A 24,342-nucleotide genomic window follows, 5' to 3' on the forward strand; every position below is an offset into this window, starting at 1 on the left:
TTGTTCTAAGTTCAAAACTTTAAGGTTTGCATCTCTCTGTCTCTCTCCTCTTATGTTTATATACTCAGCTACTTTAACTTCTTTTTTAATTAAACAGCTGACCAACAACAGTTCCTGACTGAACTAGAAAGGAGGGCTTCTAAAGTATGGCAAATGAGATTTAGCTTTCTCTCGCTTAGCCGCCACCCACAGAGGTGTTTCAACACTGGTGAACTTACATTACTAGTATATAAATATTATATATAACTTGTGCAAAATACTCACATATCTCCTTTGGCAAAGGCTCTAAACTCTTCACTGAGTTACAAAACCCTTACACAAAAGGATTCATTCATTTCTCCACCACTGGCAAGCAGCCAGCCAGAGACTGAATAGAGGTGAAAGTCACTCATATTACCCAATAGTTTGGGGGTGAAAAAAAAAGAAGTAAAAATCTGGATGCAAAATTATAGCCAGAGAAAACCTTGGACTTAAAGAAATAATGGTATAAGTCAAGCCAGGATTTGGCTGAGACACTAACAGCGACATCACTTACACTCCTATGAGTCATCACAGAGTTACATGAAAATATTGGGATTCAATGTTAACTTTTCATAATCAGATACTAACAGTCCTATAGGAGACCAAGGATGTATTTCTATCAGACTTCTAATGGAAAGGGACTATAACAATAGCTCTGTAGAAAAAAAACTGGCATCAAGGTAATTAGTATTAGTCCATCTTGGTGTTAAATGCACTTAATGTTTTTAGTACTTCAACAGTATTTAATCCTTAAATGTACTTAAATATTTTAAGTGTTTGCAGTGACTTGTACAGAGTGACTAACACATGTTGAATTAAACATTCACTCTGCTGGCTATGAGCACGATTCCCTTAGATCTGCTTGACCCAGAGTTATTAACTTCAGTGACATGAATCACCAGCATTAGAAAGGCACTTAGAGACCATCTGCTCCAACCCAACACAACTCACTCTCTAATATGTCTTTGTCTAAGCACAATGAACTCTCTACTTTATGAGAAAGGTCATCCCACTTTGGACAATTCAAATTGATCATATTCTTCTAGATCTTGGACTTGAAATTCCCATCAAGTGGTCTCAGTTAATAGTAGCACCATCGCCTCATGCTTGCACAATTCACTGTAGTTCTTCAGACATCTTCACATGTCTTTCAGTCTTCACAAAAACCCCACGGGTTAAATATGATGGCTTTTAGTCTCTACATTCTATAGCTAAAGGAAAAGAAGCCTGAATCACTTGGGTGCAAAACCCAGCAAGAAGAACCTGGATGAACATCTGGCCCTTTTAATGCCAGCCAGGGGGTTTTCCAATAGTGCATTTTCTCTTTCCTCTCCATGGCTGGTCCCAATCACAACAGTGGTGTCCTTCAACTGCTTCCTTCAGGACAAGTTCAAGGTGCTTTACTATCTTTGCCAAGCCCCCTCTCCATATCCTTCTTAAAATTAGTTTCTCAACATACTCCAGATAAAGTCTAGCAGTATATGGAGGATAACCTCGGAGTAACTGCTGTTTCCCTTGTTCTGAACAATACTTTTAATGAAAATGATTTACTTTTGGCAGTATCTGCATCACACCATTGAGACATAGCAATTTTTTTTTTTGTTCTTATACACAGACTGTCATTATGTCTGATTTTACAAATCCCTTCTGTAATGAGGTAATAAAGAGGAAGAAATAAAGGAAGGCAAGCAGGAAAGGAAGATTGGCCTCCAAGTTTAGCCTGTTTCCAAACCATCTGAGTAGCTCATTAACACAGGTTGCTGAGCCCAGCCCTGGAACTTCTGGTTTGATAGAATGAGGTTGGGACCCAAAATTTGCATTTCTAACATGTTCCCACATGTGGCAGAAGCTGCTGGTTCAGAGACCACTCTGAATGCCACTACTGTAGTCCATACTTATGTAATTCTCTTTTCTCTCTCTCTCTCTCTCTCTCTCTCTCTCTCTCTCGGAAGCAAATGCAAACAATATGTGTGTCTGTATTAATTTTGTACTTTATTACATGATCTCTGAATTTTAAGTTTGCAAAGGTAAACTAGCCTTTGCAGCCACATAGTACTAGTGACTGTGTATCCAATGTCTTCATCAGGTTGGTGATGACAACGTTTAATATCATAAGACCAAAACTGGAACCTGTTCCCAGATCCTCAGTTACTTCCTTCCTGGTTGGCTGTTTCTTTTATTAACACTCTGTGGCAGGTTTTATACAGCAAAGGAAAAGCTGAATTTCACCAGTTGACTTGTATTGTGAGGACTAATTAGACCAGGAGTCCACCCACCTGGGCCAATTGACTATTCATTCCATTTCCTCAGTGGCCCCTTAGGTTCTCTGAAGAATCCGTAGGGCTGTGCCAACTGCCCTTGAAGATTGTTAGCATAGTGGAAGGGTTCAGAAGCTTAGGAGTTGGGCAAGGCCAAGATATTGATGAATCTGATTTTCAAACTCACCTTTTACATTGTTGAGATCATTGAATGTCCCAGAATAGGCAACGTACCAATCATAGTGTTTGCTGTTTATAATGTTTGCTATAATTATGTTCCTTTCCTTTTCGGAAACTTCCAGAAGCTTTTAATGCTTAGTGCATATAGTATAATTGATATAATATACAACTGGCTACCAACCTCTCATTCTAGACTCACTTTTCATTCTGGAAGGCCTAAGCTAAATAATATCCCTAAAACATATATTATGTATTCTAAAATCTGTCTTTAGACTAGTAACCCTATCAGAATGCTTTTCTCCTACCTCTGATATTTACCTTAAAAATTTTTGACCAAATTAGAAAAAAAAAAAAGAGAGAAAACTTTCCATTCTTCAAATTCAAACTTCAACTCCAGCTTTTCAATGAAATGCTTACTTTCGGTATAAACTAAAGTCAGACTTCTTTTCCTACCTCCCCATGTAATTCCTGGATGCCGGATATCTGACCCCTTGCACATACTGTGAGGGGAACTATGTATGTATATAAATGTCTATTTCCTCCAATGGAATACTAAGCTCCTCAAAGATGGGCAGAAACAAAAACTTAATTAAATCTCCACACACTCTTATATTCTAGTTTGCTGGCACTAGCACATAAGGAATATATATTCACTGATTTGATCTTAGAAGAAACTGACTCTGTGAGTTGAAATCCTAATACTACTGAAATCCTAACTCACAGAGACAGACACACAAAGCGCACCCCTGAATACACTCTTGGGCTTATCTATGGGAGGAACAAGTGATACTTTAACATACCACACCAATATTCCTATTCCAGAAGGCTTTCATTGATTGTGGAGGAGTAAAAAAAAATAATGACAGAAAAATAGTAAATGATGATAGCTAGAGGTGCTGAACTACTTAACATGCTTAGTTAATTTGTTTAGTCATTCATTCATCCTCAGCATAACAGTTGAGCATCTAGTATGCACTGAGTTTTCCTTTCTTCACTTGTTTGAATTTATTTGATAGCTTAGTTTCTCTGATGTGGTTCAACAAATATTAAAGACCAGATGTAAGCAAAGCATGACACCTAACTTACAGGACAATGAAATGGTCCCTGTTCTTAAAAGAATACACTGAATAGTAAGGGAATACAAACATCTCCCTAAGAATTTAAAGCCATGTGTTCACAGGGCACAATGAGCGGATAGAAGCAGAACATGTACTCCAGTTCAGGGAAGTCAGGGAGTTTCCTGGAGCAAGAATATGATAGAAAAATTCATATCAACATCTGTTAAGACTGGCAGGGATCCTGAGCACCGAGAGACCCAGTCCAGGTAATAGAGATATGCTGGCTCATTAGACAGAGGGGCACATAAAGGTGCTCACTTTCTATTCAGTGGCCTTTTGCCCTTTCTGAACTTGCTTACTTGGGGTTCTGAAGAGTTTGCTTGATAGGAGTCAGGCAAGGCCAAGCTATTGATGAATCTGATTCCTGGCACTGGAATAACAAAGTACCACGAGCTAGGTGGCTTAAAATGAGAGAATGCTCTCTCTCTCCCGGATCTAGGGGCTGGAAATCAAGGTGTTGGCTGGATCATGCTCTCTTTGAGGTCCCTAGGAAAGGGCCCTTCCCTCCTGCTCCTTCCAGTTCCTGGTTGTTTGCTGGCCATCTTTGGCACTCCTTGGCTTCTGCCACACGACTCCGGTCCCTGCTTTCATCTTTGTATAGCCTCCATCTTCACATGGCCTTCTTTCTTTATTTATTTGGTACTGGGGATTGAACCCAGGGGCACTTAATCACTGAGCCACATCCTCAGAAAAACCCCTCCCCCCACCTTTTATTTTTAATTTTGAGATAGAGTGTCACTAAGTTGCTAAGGGCCTTGCTCAAGTTGCTGAAGCTGGTTTTGAACTTACAATACTCCTGCCTCAACCTCCAGAGTGGCTGGGATTTACAGGTGAGCACCACCATACCTGGCCACATGATCTTCTTCTTATAGGAACACCAGTCATATGATTATTCAAGACCCACCCTCCTCCAATATGACTCTCATCTTAACGAATTACATCCGCAATGGCCCTATCTCCAAATAAGGTCACATTCTGAGAATCAGAACATCAACATACCTTTTAATCTTTTTTTTTTTTTTTTTTTTTGGTCTGGCTACCCCGTAAGAGTGGGTATTCACAAATTATGCTATGTTGAGTGTGTTCTAAATGCTCAGTCTCACTGTGAAGTCCTTCAGGGAAAGGAATGTTCTTTCTCTTTCTTGTTACCCCACAGTCTTCTCCACAGCTCCATACACAGCCCCTGCTTGGTAAATTCTCATCAACTAACAGACTTCATTACAAAGTGACAAGCCCATGGACAGTCTTTTACTGCGATAGACAAAAACTTCTTGGCATTTTATACGCATCCATGTAGCCCCACAGAGGTGAGGTATGTCAAGGAGGCAGGATCACCAGTCGGCATAGGCAATTTTATACTGTATTTTATCCTTTCTACTTATCCCACCTTAGGAAGCCAATGAAAATGGGGGAGAAAAAGCAAGAAAGAGAAATTTTGGTAGTAGAAAGTGGGGCCTTATGGAGAACCAGAACTGGGGAAGACTGCTTATTTTGCATTGGCACTAATGTAGTTCACTCTTCCTGTTTAGTGTAGCCTGCTTGACCACATGGGCCACTTCAGAGCTGCCTAACAAACCAACATAATGCACTATCGTTCTTCAGAAGCAGTTTAGCAGACCCAGTACTTACCTTACTTCAGCCATCATCATGTCCTGCAGTTGCCATGGCTCCTTCAGAAATGCACCTAAGGTGTCCTAAATATACTTGGCAAGAACTTCATGAGAGCTTGCACAGTCGGCCCTCATGAAATACACATGAGCTTCAGAAGAAGGAAGCAAGTGAAAAATATAGCCTCTTTGGAACTCTGATAGATACATTATTGGGTCACCGTATTAAGTCTCTTCGCGGTACCTAGTTATGCACATTGATAAGTACCTATATTATACATTCCAATGTGCAGTCATGATAAAGTAGAGCATATGTAGATCTTTAATGATCTTTATGGGAATGTCATTAGATACCTCTTCAAGCTAAACACACACACACACACACACACACACACACACATATACAAGAAAGTCTGTCTTCTGTGATGAAACACCTTATAATTCTATATTGTTTCCTTCTTTTTTTTCCCATTCTCTACAGATGGGCTTTCATTCATGTGTGCATAAATAAGGGAATTCATTTCACAGGTCTACAGGATGAAGGAGTCCTTTGTGTGAATGGACAGTCTCTCAGATGTGGCAGCTCAATCGCGTTCATGAGACCATCATGCAGAAACAACACAGCAGAGAAAAAGACTTAACAGGAAGAAGTCCCTCAGTGCAGGCAAAGAAAGAGATTGTGTTGCACAATGTGTAACGGCAAAATTTGAAGGAAAACTAAGCCAACATGATAACACTCTTCTCCTGGCTGAACTCTCTCAATCCCTGCAGCTCCATCACACACTATGGATTCTGACAATTACCCAGCTGTTTCCTGTCATGGGAGGAGTCTCTACAACAAGTCTGAGAGTTCTCTGAGGCCATGTCTTCTGATCTCTTTATTTGACCTCACCTTCCAATTCCACTCTGACTTCAATATACACATTCTTGGGAAACACCATTCAAACACCCTTTTCCATTCTCCTAGCTCTTAAGACATATAGGACCTGTACTAAATTTAAATCCCTATTAATATTCAGCCAAACACTTTAGTTTAGGGAGAGTTGACTATACAATAATGAAACTGTATAGTTTTTCTACAAATATACAGAGCTTATGAGTTACTATATTAGTTCATTTTGTATTATCATAATAAGATACCTAAGGATGGATACTTTAAAAGAAAAGAGGTTTATTTGACTCATGGTTTCACAGTCGAAGCTTAGGCAGTCACATTTGATTGATCTCTGGTTGAGGAGCTTCTACTACTTCACAACATGGCTGGTGGCAATAGTGGTGAGTGGCATGAGCAGAAGAGGACAAACGTGGGTGCTGCCACTTTATAACAACCTGCTCTCAGGTAACTAATCCAGTATGCACTATACAACCCTCACCCACAAGACAGAAATAAACCACATTTTTTTGAGGCAGCACCTTAATAACCTAATTACCTCCCACTAAGCCCCACATCTTAAAGGTTCCATCACCTCTTGACACTGTGACACTGAGACTAAGCATCCAGCGCATGAACCTTTAGGGAATAAACTATATTTAAACCATAGTAGTTATTCAAGAATATCCGTTTCATTAATTTGTAACTTTATTTTTTTTAACCTATGCTGTTATTATCTATTTCACCAGAATTGGCCATGAATCAATAATACAAAATGGGTAGATATATATGTTCCTTTCTTCATAAATATTGACCCATATCTTTTTTAAAATGTAGAATTTCCAAATCATAATAAACGAGTAACATTTCTTAAAAGAATTTCTTCATGGTGCTCACTTTGGCAGCACATGTAAATTGGAACAATACCAAGAAGATTAGCATAGCCACTGTGCAAGGACAAACAAAAATCCATGAAGTACTCCATAGTTTTTAGACAAAGAGGAATGAAGGAAAAGGAGAGGGGATGGGAATGCGAAAGACCATAGAATGAATCTGACATCACTTTCCTATGTTCAAATATGATCCACGACCAGTGAAACTCCACACCATGTACATGAAATACTCCATGTATGTATACTATGTCAAAATACATTCTACTGTCGTGTACAACTGAAAAGAACAAAGAAAAAATTCTTTAAAAAAACCCTTTGCATGAAGTTGCATGTTTATTTTCACAAGATTCCTTGTACTTGAATCTTTTGAAATTTTCCATAAATTCATTCAAAAACATTTATTAATCACCCACGACACAAGAACCATTTCAGGAGTTTATCTCTAGTAGTGGAGATAACACCATAAACCGCCTAAGGATAGAGCAAGTACAAATTATGAAGAAAAGTATCAAGGAGAAGAGTACAGTGGAGAATGGGGTTGGACATGCTGGGCAGAGAGACACTGAGATGTCATACAGGGGAGCCAGGAAAGGCCCCCCTGAGTCAGAGACATGTGAGGAGAGACCAAAAGGAATGAAGGGAGTGAGCCAGGCGGGGAGCTGGGGACAAGCACCGTGGATGGAGGGAACAGTGGCCACAAGCCTCAGGAAGAAATGAGCTCGGGGTGTTTGAAAAACTGCAAAGAGGTCAGCAAGTGGAAGCCACATGAGTCAGAGAGGTTACAGTCAAAGAGCAGGCCAAGAAGGGACAGGTGGAGGCAGCTGCATAAGGCACAGTCTGTGGTATATGAAGTCACTGTAGGGATTAGAACAGGGGGCTTTTAAAAGAAGTTTTATTTTAGTTCTTAATGCTTATGGGGTACAGTGTTTTGATGCATGTGCATTGTGTCATGATAAATTCAGAGCAATGCATATATATCCATCACTTCTAACACTTGTCATTGATTTGTGATGAGAACATTGAAAATCCTCTCTTCTAGTTGCTTTGAAATATACAGTAGTTGATCTCATAGTAATAGAGTAGAACAGTGGTTAGCAGAAGCTGGGGAGGGAGGGAGGCTGGTAAATTTATACCAGATAGAAGGAACAGGGGCCAGTGTTCCACTGCACGGTAGGGTGACTACAGTGAACAGGGGATTTTGACATGACCCACATCTCCTCAGGGATTGCTGACTGCTTTCTGAAGGAAACAAGAGACGGACTAAGACGCCATTGGAATAACCCAAGTGAGAGGGAGGAAGCAACAGAGACGCAGGAAGTGGCTGGATTTCAAATATAGCTAACAAAATCCTAGGGAGATCAATTTAATTATTTGCTTGAACTATTTGCTTAGAACCTTGGCAATTTTCTAAAAAAAAAAAAAAAAAAAAATCAACATTACCTTTCAAGCATTGATATTCATCCCTGCTGAAAGAATTCTCGAGAATGTGTTAGATCTTCTGAACACAGGAGTGGCAAAAAATATTCTGATCATCGGTGGCATTAAAAAAAAAAAAAAAAAAGAAGAAGCACACATCCTGCCTTGGAACAGATTTTGCCCTAGTGGAAATTACCAAAAAGAAAGACGGCACACCGAACGTTTACAACAGGATGGGTGGTGGGTGGGGACTTACTGAAAATCGATTCAAGAGGCAAAGAATCCAGTCCATTTGTGGGATGGCGGAGTAGAAAAAAGTAGTTATGGGACAAGGGAATGAGGTAAAAAGCATCACCATTGGGGTCAATCGCTCTATAGTCAGTTTTCAAAAAGAAAAGCAAGATACATCACAACCCCCAGCTCATGTGGCTCCCCTTAGAGACCTGAAAAAGCAAACAGAATAATAAAATGACGTCTGCTCCCGTAAGTCTGCTCTTTTCCACTGATAACAGGAAATGAATCAGACCTCCTCCAATCGGAGATGATTGACACTGTCGTGGAGTAGCTCCATAAGCATGAGCCAACTCTAGGGGAGATAGAAACCATGTTCTAGTGGACAAGACAGATTCTGATAATAATCCACTGCTTCTGTATTTAATGTGCCACACTTTATATATGGTTTATCCTCATGGTAACTCACTAGACAAAACTGCTATCTCTATTTTATGAAGAAAAACGGAGGCTCGGAGAGATGAGTGATTTGTAGGACTACAAAGCTAGTAAGTAAAAAAGGTAGAGGCCAGGTGTGGTGGTGCACACCTGTAATTCCAGCAGCTTGGGAGGCTGAGGCAGGAGGATTGGGAGTTCAAAGCCAGCCTCAGCACAAATGAGGCACTAAGCAACTCAGTGAGACCCTGTCTCTAAATAAAATACAAAAGAGGGCTGGAGATGTGGCTCAGTGATTGAGTGTCCCTGAGTTCAAACCCCAGTAACCCCCCCCCCCACCCAACACACACACACACACACACACAAAGGTAGAAAGCTAAACCAGGACTTATTGGTTGCAAGTTCTCCTCTCTTCTCACCCCGAGTTGCTCATCAGCAACTGAATGAGACCACCATGAGTGGAGTGAGTGAAAAATATTCTTTAAGGTGACCCTAAAGCAAACTCTCGAGAAAGCAACCAAGAACTCAGACCTAAAGCAATAGGGGACAAGGTGAGCTTTCTTTAAGAGATATTAAACAGACTGTAAATTTAAGATATTGTTTTGTATAGAAATTCAAACTGGATGCTTTGGAAACTGTAAGGATAATAATAATAATAACAACAGTAAGTGTTGAGGAGGCAGACACTGAGCTAGCAGATTCCATGCATCATCCCTAGACCTTTCAAAATCTTTGTCAAGTAGATGCTTTGGACTGCATTTCATTTGATTTTTTGAATTGCCTCAGTAATAAGGGCTTCCTCAGATTCCCCAAAGGGGCAAAGCCATGCCTTACACCCACAAGGAATCAACTCTGCAGGCTTCCTTCTGCCAGTATGGTGAAGTGGTCTAGAACATGGCCCCTGGGCGCTCTGTCTGGGTTGGAGTTCTGGCTCTGACTTTTCCTAGCTGCATGGCTTAGGAAAGTTACTTATCATCACTCTACCCCAGTATCCTCATTTATAAAATAAGGGTAATAACAGTACCTACCCCATGGGGTTATTCTAAAAATTAAATAAACCACCTTGGGGATGTGTGTGTATTTATAGAGAGAGAGAGAGCACTTACAATATAATGCCTAGCACATGGTAAACACCATATATGTTATCAATAATCATCAATAGTTACTGGGTCACACTATTAAAAAAAGAATAAGAGTGTCAGCTACTATTGCATGATTGCTACTTTTCTTTGAATAAAGTGGGAGAAGGACTCTCTATTCACACTACTCGTGGGGTCTCATCTGTTCACAGAGTTAACAGAGACTCTAAGTAACATCATAATCTACTGCAAATGGTAACAACCCAATCTCCTTAAGAGGCAAGCATGCCATCTGATCAGTTCAAAAAACCCCCGAGATATTAATAGCCTTGTACAAACAAAGTGTTTATTATACCTTGTGGTTTTTTAAAGTGGTTTCTATGCTGTGTATGTCTCCAATGTGGCGCCAGGTTAGGATTCAGTATTAAGGGGATTGTATGCCGTAAAATTCCATAAAACAGGAGCACAGTATAATTCTTTTTTTTGGGGGGGGTGGGTAGCACTTTTTGCAAGTCTAATTTAACAGATAGTCAATTTTTTTGGCTGACCTCTTTTTATTTTACACCCCTTTGGGCAATATGAGAATGAAAGCTGAACTCTGTATCACTGTTCGTGTGTGCGCTCGCATGTGTAGTGGGGGAGAGTGTCATTAACCCAGTAGTACTGTGATCCTTGACATGATAGGAACCTCACCTTTTAGTTCTGAAGTCTCTTAAAAAGCCATCTACCTTGAACTTTCACCCTAAAGCCTTAGGGATGCACATTTTAAAGTCTTTTGCAGAGGTGGTTTACACAGAATGTCCTTAAAGGCAATTCACTCTTCCCTACTGAAATTGTTGTTTACTTATTTTCTCCATAAACTTCAATTCACCCTTTCATCCTCAAATCTGAAAATCCATTTAGTATACAGTTTGAGGCCAAAAAAATAAATAGATATAAATGACTTAGGATTTAGCCACTGTTTTAGATCCTTGCAACCAGCCTCCTCTAGAACTGAGATTTCCGTGCGTTGGAAAAGCTGGTTATTTTTCTAATGTAACTTAAACAAGGATTTAAATGCCACATTTGAAAGAAAGAGGTCAGAGAAAGCAGGAGGAGATTTTTGTTTTACTCTCATTTGTCAAAGTTCTGATCGAGTGATCAGTAGAGAAGGGAGTTCCCTTCCTAAGCATATGGTGGTGCTGAAGCTGGGTGACCTACTTCTCTATAAAAATGAATAGTGCCAGAGTCTTTGAAGGCCACAGACAAGAAATCCAGGTTTTTTTTTGTAAATCCACTGAGATTGTTTCATCTCAGCACATTTGTCTTCCACTGAAGAACAGCCACCCACCAGCAGAGTGTCTTCTATTAAGCTGTCTGGTGCCAACATTTGTGGCCACATAACAGCCTCACATGAGAAGGTGACATTTTGCTAGCTCTTTCTCTTGATGCAGTATGACATATGAACTCAGTACACCACTGTGCTTCCTCAGGGAGTTATTTTTGCATAATTTTATTCAGCCGTCTGGAATTCATAAGCTAATCTTAAAAATGACCTGGTAACTGATTTTCACTGATATGTCAATCAAAGACTTTCCCCTGGAGGAATGGCAGGTACAGAAGTCAAATCTAAGATGGTGACATGGAAGGAAAACATATGTTGGGTGCCCATTTTGCACCTGGCAAACATACACCTTGTTTCATCTCACTCTCACAATAAATGGAAAGTGAATCAGGAATTCCTCAGGAAAACATAGGTCATATTTCCTATGACATTGAACACCACACCAGCCTGCTTCATAAAGGGTGAGTAGGGAATACAGAGGTAGCCACCAAATCCCAAAGGTAGCAAACACACTGAAGCACAATGAAGATAGTCCTAACATAATACTATGCACTCTAATTAACCAAACCCACTTTTCTATCTAATCTATTCAAATAGCCCTGCAATACATATTGTTGGGCTCAAAAGAATCTTGATTCAGATCAATGGCTCAGCCTCTTTGAATTATGTCTGTCCACTCAAGGAACCTAACCAAAATGGCAAATTAACCCCAAGTCTCATAACTCCCCTATGATTTGGATACGGTTTGAGTATGTCCCCCAGGGATTCATGTATTGGGAGCTTGGACCCCACTATGGCAGTGCTGAGAGGTAATGGAATTTTTATGAGGCAAACTTTAAGAGGGAGATGGCCAGACTGACCTAGCCCCCTTATTCTAGCTTCCTAACTCACCATGTGATCCATCTTTTCCCCTTGCATAAGCTCCTGCTATCATGGTGCCACAAGGCAATGTAGCCAAGGGAATCCTCACCAGAGCCAGTGCCATGCTATTTGGATTTTCAGCCTCTAAAACTGAGCTAAATAAACCTCTTTTCTCTGTAAGTACTTAACCTCAGTTGTTTCATTATACTTCAGAACAAAACAAAACCAACCCAGATGAATATAACTTACCGGAATGGGATCTCAGGCATTTCTCTGGGTTCTCCAGAGTTTGCTTAGAGTACTGTGGGCATGTCTTATTGGTGAAAAGACTACACTGTTGAGTCATAGCTTACTGATCTGTTCTTCCACCAGCTCCTGAACAAAAAGGCAGAGGCTCAATCTGATTTATCTCTAGATGACTGGAAGCAGGTATGGTGACAGAACAAGGAGATGCTCACTTTGGGTTTTCCAACTGTTACTCCACGTTACACAGTGGGTCGGGATGGCATTAAACATGGTTGCAACTTCTTTAATATAATCCCCATTGATAGATGGGGTCTGTTTCCTTTCCCTTGGAATCTGGGATGCCCTGTAGCTCATTTGATCAGTAGAGTGCAAGTAATATCAATTCTGGGCCTAGTTTTTAAGAGGATTCGCCGCTTCCACCTTATAAAGCAGACTCCTGAGCCTCCACGGAAGCCACATAGAAACACCCTGAGACAGAAGAGAGAATGAGGGTCCCTGCAGAGTCCAGCCTTCCTGCCATCCAGGAGAAGCTCCAAGCATATGAGAAAAGTCATCAATGATCCTTCAAACCAGCCATCTGGATGCCACCAAGTAGCCCCAGTTAAAGTCACACGGAACTAAAGAATATATCAGCCAAGCCCTGACCAAATTTTTTGACTCATAAACAAATTATGAGATGAAATAAAATGGGCATTATTTGAGACCATACAATTTTTGGATAGTTTTTTTTTTTTAAATTTGGCAAATACATAACCAAACAGTGATATGAATCCTACTATCCTGGAGGTGGTAAGGTAATTGAAAATAGGTGTGGAAAGGGTATTGGTTGGTGAGAGGAAACTAGAAATGCCTCAGAGTTCTAAGTCCTCTCAGAGCAGCAGATCTAAGCACAGGTATTATTAGATGGCCCCAAGGAATTCTTTAGGGACACAATTCTTTAGGGACACCAATTACTGGCTTAGACAAGCCAGTCATTTCTCCAGGCCTCATTTCTTCACTGTACAGTGGAGAATTCATCACACTCCAAGGTAGCAGGTGTCCTTGCTCATCATACAAGTGATATTCAACTTGAAAAAGATTTGCCTTTGTATTTTCCCTCTATCTTATAACTCCAGTCATGATTTTAATCATAAATATAGAGGCAACTTAATCAAAGAAAGATGTGTTCGAATTTCCAGATGGGCAAAGCAGTACTGACTTGTGGGTTTGAAACCACTCCCAGAGAATTGGAGATTTATCTGAGCATATTTCAATAAAGGCTGCCTTTGTTATAAAGCTTTAAAAACACAGCAAGAAGCCAGGCTCAGCGGTGCACATCTGTAATCCCAGTGACTCAGGAGGCTGAGGCACAGGGATTGTAAGTTCAAAGCCAGTCTCAGCCACTTAGTGAAGCCCTAAGCAACTTAGCAAGACCCTGTCTCAAAATAAAAATAACAAAAAGGGCTGGGGATGTGGCTCAGTGGTTAAGTGCCCCTGGATTTAATCCCCCAATACAAGAAAAAAAAAGAAAAAAAAAAACTAAAAAAAAAAAAAAAAAAACCCAGCAAGGATACTTTCTATCTGGAAAAAGTTGTGTTTTCTCTCCTCTTTGCCTGCATCTATGAAAGGGCATTATCCCTCTCATAGTTCCTACATGATTGGCATACATTTGAGGCCATATCCGGATCATAGAAATATATGCTAGTTAGGATTCATTAACACGACAGAGGTTACACCAAGTAGGACAGTAAGATTCTATTTTACTACCTTTCTGACAGACTGTTTTATAAAGAGGAGAAGGTTGTGAAAACCTTGAATTCCCAAGTTTTTAGTTTTATCCAAGCTCAGTGTAACTTCATCCAAAGCTCAGGTCCCCACATCTCCCAGATAGGAAGAACCAATAGACCTCCATGGCCTGGGACCAGACAGACAAACCCTGAGCTCACTCTCAGAGGTGCTACTTTAGGATATCAAGCTAATATTATGACTCTAATAAGAGTACCAGGAAATACTGTATGGGACAGAATGACACCCCCCCCCCAAATTTGGGATAGGTCTTCAATCTCCCAATGCTCTCCAAATGAGAATGGAATTTTGCAGTTCTAAAGGAGAGAAGGATCACATCCAAATCACCAAGAGAGCTTGTTGAGACTGCATCTGTCCAGAAGCAATTGTCCTTTTTCTTCCCAGAAAGAACTGTGGGTAGTCCTCATAAAAGACACACTTGATGAGGAAGTACCTGTGCCCACATGGATGCTCACACACAGTTGCATACATGGGAAACTGTGAAATCAGTCATCTAAGAAATCCTAATAAATCACTCATACAACTATCTCAGCACCCTAAGAATTGATTCACAGTCTCCCTAACTTCCTCTAGGGAGTAGAATGTCAACTCTATGTCAGGTAATATAGTAATCAAAGGACATCTAGAAACCTTAGAGACTTTGTTCTTCAGAACAGTCAAGCTTTCCAAATAGTTGGAGATCTGCCCATTTAAGCACCAAGTCATTTTTTTTTCCAAAGCAATATTTCAGCAATTCTGGATATAAACCTTTCTAAAATTTATTGCCTGTGTTCAATTTTCCTGAATATAATTTAGCCTCACCTTCAAAATTCAAGGCTGTAATCACAGGCATCAATTTCTGTCCTGGGACTACAAAAGGGAGTTAGTTTATTACTGAAGGTTGCAAAGACCTCTAGATAAGAGCTGGAGGCAAGTGGAAAGTTGGTAAACAACAATCCAAAAGTGAGACTCCAAATAAACAAGCCAGAAGCAGAAGTCAGAAACTAGGTAGGGAGCCAAGGAGATAAAATAGAGGTTAACTATCAACAGTGGAAGGTTTAGCAAAATTGTCCACAACAGGCATTGCTTCCATGACTTGATTTCCTGAGTTAGTTTGCAACTGGCAAAATCTCAGCTCTAAAGGATCATCTCTGTGGCTGTCAGGGTATCTTCCTCTGCTTTCCCTCCTTCCGTACTTCTAACTTCTTGTGGTCCTAGAGACCATCCACCTGGTCAGAAGTGGATAAAGGGCTCAGCTGCCTTCTTGATAACTCAGCTGTATGAGGGCTTTGTTGTGGTCAAGAACCTCTCTAACTCATTTCCTGGACATCAGCTATTTTCAGGAGGTGATATTGCTGCAAGGTGAGTTCCAGACAGATTAGAAGGTTCAATTCTTTCTTAATTTTCTGCTGGAGCTGTCTCCTACAGGTGTTCTGTGACAGTGACCATCATGTCCTTGCCTCTTAGAACTAAAAACTTCCATATTGGGCTGTACCCTTTCCAAGAACTAAAAACTTCCATCTTGGACTATACCCTTTCCAACTGAGAGACTCAAATCCACGTGTGTCTGGTTGCCTGTGTCATGGAGTAGTTAATATTGCAAAAAATCTCTCAGAAGGGGACACATCTACTTAGAACTCGCCAAATTCCTCTAATTTTACCAGCCTCATTGGATGCATCCCTTCTTAGAGCCAGGATAGCCTCTGGGAGGAAGGGAAGTCATCAGCAAGCCTTCTGGCAGAGACCACTCATCAGAGCAAAGGCCAGGATATCAAAGAATAACAGTGATTTAGCAGTTTATGTTGCAGGCAACAAGAACTAAGAGACCCTGCCTTCAATTTACTGAAGCCACATAACTGAAACAGCATCAAAGAGAATAATCCATAATACAGTCATCAGTCCAGACAGAAACTGAGTGTTTTAATTGAAAAAAGAAGGGGAAAAAAGGAGACACAGGAGATGTTCTCATGTTTGTTTGTTTGTTTGAATCACCTTGCAATTTATCTGGCTACCCTTAATCTGGCTTCTTTTCACAGGAACCATCTTTGCTTCCTCTTCCAAACATCACTCCACCCTCTGGCCTAGTTTTCCTTATTTTTCTTCTCTTCTGGCTCTTATTGAGGGAAAGAGGAAGGGAAAGATTGTCTATGAACAGCATAGTTACGTGGTGAGGAACAGGAGGGCTTTGGAAGCCAGAGATGGAATGGGATCCCAGACCTGCCACTCCCTAGCCATGTGACCCTGGCCCAGTTACTTCATTTCTCTGTGACTCAGTGTCTCTGTCAAGTAGAGAAAGGATAGAGTTGTAGAAAGAACCCCTGGTAGCACTAACTCCACAAGACAGTTGTCAGTGTCGTCTGACACACTTCTAAACACACACAAGTACACCATGACACTGCACTGGTAATAGAAGCCCAGGGCCTGGCCATCTGTCACACCTCATAGTGCTCTCTCAGAAGACACATCAAGATTTAAAGATCCCTGAGCAGAAGTTCTTGAAGACCCGTTTTAATAAAGTAAGAATTACTTTTCATGAGCACGCATATCAACTAGTACTTGAAAACTGTTTTAAAACATTCAGCTGGTTCCTGAGATCTCATTTACAACATTGATGTAGGGTAATTCCCATTTTCATAATAAATATAAGGGGAATTCTTAGCTTCATTATCCAAATTTCCAAATAGTTGAATGCACACACGACTGTCAATTCCTTCACCTTCCTCAAATAAGCCTACTTTTTAACCAGACTGTCACACATACCTGCTCCTTGACCTTGGGGATTCCAGATTTGGGCTCTTAATTCTCTTTAGTCTCCCTCTCATATTCTGCCTGGAGGGCAGTATCTTTCTCTCCTCATCTCCAGGTCCTGAGCACCATGTGCCAGGTACCCTAAATAAACCTGTGTCATTTGGGTACTGAATATCTAGCTCAGTAGTAGAGCACTTGCCTAGTATATAGGAGGCCCTGGATTTGGTCCCTAGTACAAGCCTTTCCTGCCAAGAATGACCACCCCTCATCCTGTTTTAAGATATATCTGAAGATTCTTCTGGAGGTCTCACACAAACATCAGCTCCCAGGGCATATACTATGTATGTGATATCATGCTGTAGTTTAACTGTCTGTTGAGTTGGGCTTCATTGTGCATAAGAATCATCTGGGGATTCTCCTTAAAAAGTAGATTCTGATTCAATAAGTCCGGGGTGGGTGTGGGATTCTACACTTCTCACAGCTCCAAGGTGATGCTGAAGCTACTGTCTTTACGTAGACATCATCTACATAACGGGCTTTGAAGAACAGGCCTGCGACCTCAGGTTCTAGACCCGTGGTCATCATCTTTTGACACAGCTGCCCCGCCAACTCTACTAGGAAGATGAGAGGAGATGAAATTATGGAGAACAGAGGGGCTTGGGGGAGGAGGGAGGATTGAAGAGTGTGGGTAGAATTAGAGGGAAAAAAAGGAAACTGAATGATATTAGTAAACAGATGAGGAAGTAAAGAAGAAAAGGAGCGAAAACTACAATAGGATGGAAGGAAAGAGGAAAATAAGAGAGAGACACAGCATGAGAAGCAGAAGGTCGGCTGACTTCTTCCTCGGGATGGAATCTAGCCTTAGTCTCTGACGGCCCAGATGAGGGGTTTGGCTCTTGGACTAAAGCATCCCAAAGGTGGGACTGAAGTAGTGTGAATGCCACTAAACTAGTGTGCACAGAGATTGATACTGCACTCTGGGGCCCTTCCTGAGCGATTAGGACCAAGCTATCATTCTCACAGTAATAATAAAGAAGGCTCTCTATCACAACCGCCATGTATAGTAGAGTTTATGCCAGCTAAGAAAATCTAAGAGAGTAGAAAGTCTTTTATCTGCAAATCTCAAACTAATTACCCTTGAAAATGATCCAAACAGAAGTTTACCTGATAGAGTTCAATCCGTTGTTCAGGCACTCTGGCTTTGGGGTTCTGCATACGAAAGACTCTGAACTCTGCTTTCACCAAATTGGAAGCATTCTTCTCCAAGGTTGATACATCAAACCGGACAATTCTGAAGTAGGGTCTGTAGAAAGTGGGCGGGATGGCATCTGTAAAGAGTTAGGGCAATCATTAAATGATAAAACCCACTCTGCTCTCGAAAAAGACAGTGGTGTAAGACAGTCCCCCCCCCCCCCCCCGCAAACCATAAGGGAAAAATCTACAGAATGATTTCGTTTCTAGTGGTCAATTTACTACCACTAACAATGAAACCAGAACAAAAAGTAAAATAAACATGTGCACTTGGTTACAGGAGTAGCAGATTAATAGAGATTAACAAACTACTTCCAACTACATTGGAGGGTGTGCAGCTAACCCTGTCCTTTGAAGGTTCACGGAGTGGTGGAAAATCCTAGATGGCTATGAACTGGACCAAGTTCATGACAGTTGATGCCTGGAGAGAGCTGTCGGCCTCGCATACACTTTAATCAGATGTGCCAAGAAAATAGCAAGCAGTTCGCCCATGTATTTTTTTTCCTTGAAAGTTTGGCATCCAAATAGTCTACTTTTATCCAGGCCCATGTATTTCATCTTTTTTGGCTACAATAGTTTGGTTTTTCACACACGTATGACCAAGTTATGGTGAGGAAATATAAATAAACAGAACCATATTAGCAAGCTGGCTATACCAAATCCAGTCTTAAAATTCTTCATTATTTATAATTCTGTTGATGAAAGGTAATCCTAGTTAATAATAAGAATTAGCACAAATTCCCTCCATCTGAACCATGCAAAAGAGTTGCAGAGAGTGCACAATTATTTCAAGCTCATGGGTTGCTTAGAGTTTTGCTGTTATTATTATTATTTTTTAATAATCTGCCATTGCCTTTAAATGTACAAGTGAGGCTATACCAGGACCAAAAAAGCAGGTCAACTCTATCCCTAAGCTTTCATATACAGCATTCATTTATTGAATACCAACACTGGACCTACCACTTGACAAATGTTTCTACCATCTTCTTCCCAAATGGGCAAATCTAGCTTCCCTATGCCAGAGGACTCCATCCAATCTGGTAGCTCCATTTCTTTCTACCCTTTCTTCTATTAGGTAGCTTCATGACAAAATGATCATTCACAGTTGTTTGTTTCTTTACAAGCAAAATTTTTATTACTTCTGCATCATGTTTGTTTATCTTGCTTTCCCCTGAGAAATTTTAAGAATCTTAAGGGCATAGACTTTATTTGCCAGATCTTTCTTTTTTTCCCACATATTCAGGACAGTGCTCTGCAAACATGAAGTTCACCAAAGAGCTCCAGTTTGCATAGCTGGTCATCAATGAGAGTCTTGAAGGACACAGGCATCTGGCTATTGGCAATGCTAGCTTATTAAATAAACAAGCCTTCTTGTGGAGCTTAAAATAGAAATGAACACCTTTCATGATTTCTTGAGAAATCCATGCCCTGACAATTATGCTTTTTTTAAAAAAAATCCAAGAACACACGAACATTTCCTCATCTTAAGAGCTCTAGATTTTCCCCCTTGTGGCAGTTTCCCCTCATCCTTTTCCCCATATACTTGATAATCTCTGGATTCAAGTTCACAGAGAAGAAATGAATTTCAAACCATGCCGTGCTCGATGCTGGTTCGTAAAGCCACTGTGTGAATTGAGGCTTTGTAGCTAGTGAACCAGAAGTTGCAGAAACAAACAAACAAACAAAAAAACCCCAAAAATCCAAAGCATCCAGATTTCAGAGAAAAGAAAGTATTCATGCAGACACAGCGATGAGCCACTGCAGCCATTGCCACTGCGGAATAGGTGGTGGGCAGTTGCAGGAGGGCAGAAATTGGTATTAACAGAAGGTTTTTGGAGCCCCCTAGCATAGCAGTCTGAAAAGGTACTGTAGAAAAGAAAGAAATCTGCTTCTCTCCTAGAATATGCCCACCCCAATGACGGGAGAGGCTGGTCCTATCCTAACCAGCTCAACCCAAAACAGGCTGGACGCCTAGACAGAGAAGGCTGGGCAGAGCTGGGGCCAGGCCCTCTGGCTTTGCACACCCTCTTGGCCAGAACCTTCTGCAGGCCAGAGTGGCTGCATTCATCTTCACTTATCCTCAGCATTAGACAGCAGAAGTTTCAAACATCCTTTGAAAGAGCATCCTGGAAGAGCAAGGCTAATTTAGCGTGCTTCCTGTTGTTAGCAAGAGTAAACATCTCGTTCATTTTCTTCTCTTTCTGTGGATCCCCCACAGGCCTGTTCTACTTCCCCCAAACACCCATCTTTCACGCCCGCCTGCCTCAATCTTATCCTTCTATCAAGTTTGTAAATAAGTGCTCTTGAGATTTATTTTTATTCTCTTTTGTGTTTATTAAACTTTGAGCAATTTTTTCCCCTTTGTGGTCTTCTGTCCATATACAACTCTTCCTTTTTATGGCTGCCTTAGAGCATGAGGTCAATTTTGTTTCTTCTTCTTCTAAGCAAATCATCCAATGATCCTTTCCTAAGCTTTTGAAGCTCTGAAGGGGCGTCTGCAAATATTTACAGGAGTAGCTTGATGGTTGAGTATGGTTGTTCTGTTCTGCTCCCTCCACATGGGCAAACAGCCCTCCACCTCTCGGCTTCTCAGAACCATTTAAGCAGTTTATATTTCAACTGCCGAACAATACAAACCTGCATCTGGGGTGCTTTTATAAATGGAAGCAGTTAATGCACAAAGTGAAAGGACAGCTGAGCATCCCCCACTAGCAACCCCACATGAAAGCAACCAAGCCAGGAGGAAGCAGCCGCCTTATCCATTCCCTGCGCCAGCACACAAGACCACAATAAAAACTGCTGACCAAAGAACTCCCATTCGCAAGGGACAGTCCCAGCTGTCCCCTGCTGTCGCTTTCTCTAGGCCACAGGTCCCTGCTTGGCTGATGGACTTGACCAACTTGCCAAAAGTCTCATTTGGATTAAAAAAAAATTGTTTTTTTATATTTTTATTTTTTTGCTATGAATTACTCTGTCCTTATCTGTGACCCTGCCTAACTTCAAAAATGCTTTTGGATGCAGGATGCAGGCGAACCGAAAGAGGCCCCTCTACAACCAGTCAGGAGGAGCAGGCGCATGCCTTTAGGGTGCCAGAGCAGCAGGGTAGGTGTTTAATGGCTAGTGCAGCCCCGACCGGCCCACTTTGTCTTGGAGGGATGGAGCTTTTTCCTCTGCCTCCTCCAAGAACTCATTTCCCCCTCTGGAATGGGAGTTCTCTCTAATGTCCTCTGTAATTCCAATCCCGGTTCTGATTCCACTGCCAGGTGGTCAGGTACTTGTGCCTGACCTTTGCCAACTTACCCACACTCACATCCTGGCCCGCCTCTTCCTCCCAAATTTTGACCCACTTTTTTAGTTCAATCAAACTGATTTTCCTTCAACCCTTTGGTTTCATTCCAGCAGGCCAATTCTGGTCCTCCTCTCATGCTTTGCCATGTGCCTTCCTCTCAGGGAAAATCTTGCACATAGAAGATTCTAGAATGACATCAAGTGAGTAGTGTCCCCCTCACCTCAAACCTGGCCACATTCAATGCCTGATAAATCAAATTTGAGACAATGAGAAATGTAAAAAGAATAAAATACATCATAATAATAACAAGGAAATCTAACCAGTCATTAATTTCCAAAGTAGTAATATACAGAAAACCTAAATATACAACTTAATCACAAACTTTATAGACATGATATATATACTGACTTGTGTCTATTTCAAATAATTTACCAACTTATTTGTTTTCCCTATAGAAGCACCTTTGGCTCCAGAATTTTCACTTATAGTTTTTTTGGTTCTCTATAGCTCAGGGCTGGCTTCATGGGCACTTGACGGGAGAAGGGACATAGGATTCCCATGCTCAGTTCCACATATAAGTTCAATGGTCTGTGGTCACCATCTTGAAATCCTTAATTTTATTTCTGAATTAATGCTTTGCAACTGAAGTTTTTATGGGACTAAGGAGCACTACAGTGGCTTAGAGACTCAGTTTTCATGCTGATCCACCTCCAGGCATTCTATATCCTAGTCTTTAGTGCTGTTGTCTCCGACCTTTCCTGGCCACCCAGTGACCACTGCCATCCTCTGCCCCCCAGGGAGATCAGGGTTAGGCACAAAATCCATGCCACTTCATGGAAGGGCATGTTGGTAGTTGTTCCCATGAAGCGGGCAGAGCCTCAGGGCATTCGATGGGCCTCTCAGTAGGAGCATGCTGCTCCCTGACTCTTAATCTAAGCACCAAGCACATCCCAGTGCACAGTTTGCAAATCCCATGAGCAGGAGCTGCATTCTCATTGGAAAGGGAGATGTCTGTCTTCATGAAGCATCAGGCTGATAACTGGTGTCAGGAGAGATCCAACTGCTGGTGGGCTGGACACTCCAATTTTGGGGACAGGCCCCAAGTTCTTGTGAGTAGTATTTTCATGCCCAAGGGAGTACAATAGCAAATAGCCCATTTAAAAAAAATTAATGAAAGGAAGGAAGGAAGGAAGGAAGGAAGGAAGGAAGGAAGGAAGGAAAGAAGAGAGGGAGGGAAGAAAAACAACAACAGGTTGCGAGAGAGACCATGAAACAAAGCAAAAGTATATACATATTCTAGAATCTCCAATAGCATTTTTCTCACTTTTTGAACAAGAGGCCTCACATTCTCATGTTGAAGAAAGGTCCTGTAAATTTTGAACCCAAGCCTGCTGCAGCCACACAGAGTTAGAAGATCTTAATACAGCAAAGGATCTTTAAGACTATCTCAATTCTGACCCCAAATCAACCAGTGCTTGATAATTACGTGACGACAGGGACATCACCTGGCTTTTCTCAACCTGTTTGTTCATCTATATTTTGAGTAGTAGGTATTGAATCATACTGTTAGGATTATACAGGCAAAGAGGTTGAAATGTGGAGTGCTGAGTCTAGCCAAAGTTTCCACTAGGACCTTTCCTGTCCCACTCTGCAGCAAAGCTGCCAAGTGGTCACACTGGAGCTTCTGTGAATGCCCCCAGGAGAGACAGCTCTCTTACTGCCTCATAGACTTAATTAGAAGAGCAAAGAATGAGCAGAAGCAACTGAGTGTCCTGGGCGGTACATAAATGACTTGGGGTACTCTTAATTCCTCTCGCCTGCATGGAGAGGAATGAGTCACCAAAAGTATCACACCTCCCCAGCTCCACACTCTCCTTTAGTATCCCACCTGTTTTATGAAAGCCTTATCCATCCATAAGGGGCAACAAGAGGTTCCCATCTTCCCAGCGAACATCTCTGCTGGGATGCAATTCCACCTTCACTGCAATGCTCATATAGGACTACTTTAAAAAAAAAAAAAACAATAAAGTGAAGAAAGGTCTTTTAACATCACCCATATGAGATGGGCTCGGTCAGAGAATGTAGATGTGGTGCCTTCAAGAACTATCCCAAGACTGTTCAGAGCTCAGTCCTTAGGCAGGGCAATGCTTCAATCATACGCCTATCCTTTATTCCCTCTCTGGTTGGTTATACCATCAATTGGCAGGAAAATAAAAGGGCGGGACACATTGAAATGCTTAGGTCAATGATCTGTGAGCATTTGCTGTCTTCGCTAAGGCAGTGGTTCTCAGAGTGAGGTTCCTCACCCACAGCATTGGCCTCACCCAGGAAGTTTGATAAATGCAAATCATCCAGGAGAGGGGGATGCAACATCTCACTGAGAACCACTGTGATAAAAGATACTGGTTGACTCCTGACTGGTGAAACTAGTGCTAGGTAAAAATCAAAAGCAGATTAGAAGAGTCCAAGAGATAAGAAGAAAGTGACCTTAATGTCTAACAACAGCTTTCTCAAAGTCAGAATCTCCAAGGGAAATTTGGCACTGATCTTGGTGTACCTGGGGAGTTTCTGAGCTAAGCCAGATAGGTCAATAGTTCAGAAGATGTGCGTATGAAAGGGATTGTTATTGGCGTAGAGGTTTTGTGTACCTTCCTGCCTGGTGCATTCACTGTCCATGTGATCTTCAAATCTAAGCAAGTCTCACCCCTTAGGAGAAAAGCTGCAAGAGTCTTACAACACAGTGCAGGTTC

At 41.3% G+C, this 24,342-nt stretch overlaps 1 protein-coding gene and 1 non-coding gene across 3 annotated transcripts in view; one reads left to right on the plus strand and one right to left on the minus strand.

Annotated features, from left to right (window-relative positions):
- Positions 1 to 24,342, minus strand: part of Tgfb2 (transforming growth factor beta 2) — an 82,979-nt gene that overhangs the window by 13,842 nt on the left and 44,795 nt on the right. For both annotated transcript variants that reach the window (XM_026387991.2, XM_026387990.2), the window contains one exon: positions 18,217 to 18,380. In XM_026387991.2, the coding sequence (XP_026243776.1) occupies positions 18,217 to 18,380 (164 nt within the window). The remainder of the gene's footprint in view (positions 1 to 18,216; positions 18,381 to 24,342) is intronic.
- LOC113182204 (U6 spliceosomal RNA) lies at positions 6,945 to 7,046 on the plus strand. The gene has a single exon (XR_003300694.1). It is a non-coding gene; the product is annotated as a U6 spliceosomal RNA (small nuclear RNA).

This window comes from Urocitellus parryii, chromosome 9, assembly GCF_045843805.1.
Source record: "Urocitellus parryii isolate mUroPar1 chromosome 9, mUroPar1.hap1, whole genome shotgun sequence".
In the NCBI taxonomy this organism is placed as follows: Eukaryota; Metazoa; Chordata; class Mammalia; order Rodentia; family Sciuridae; genus Urocitellus; species Urocitellus parryii.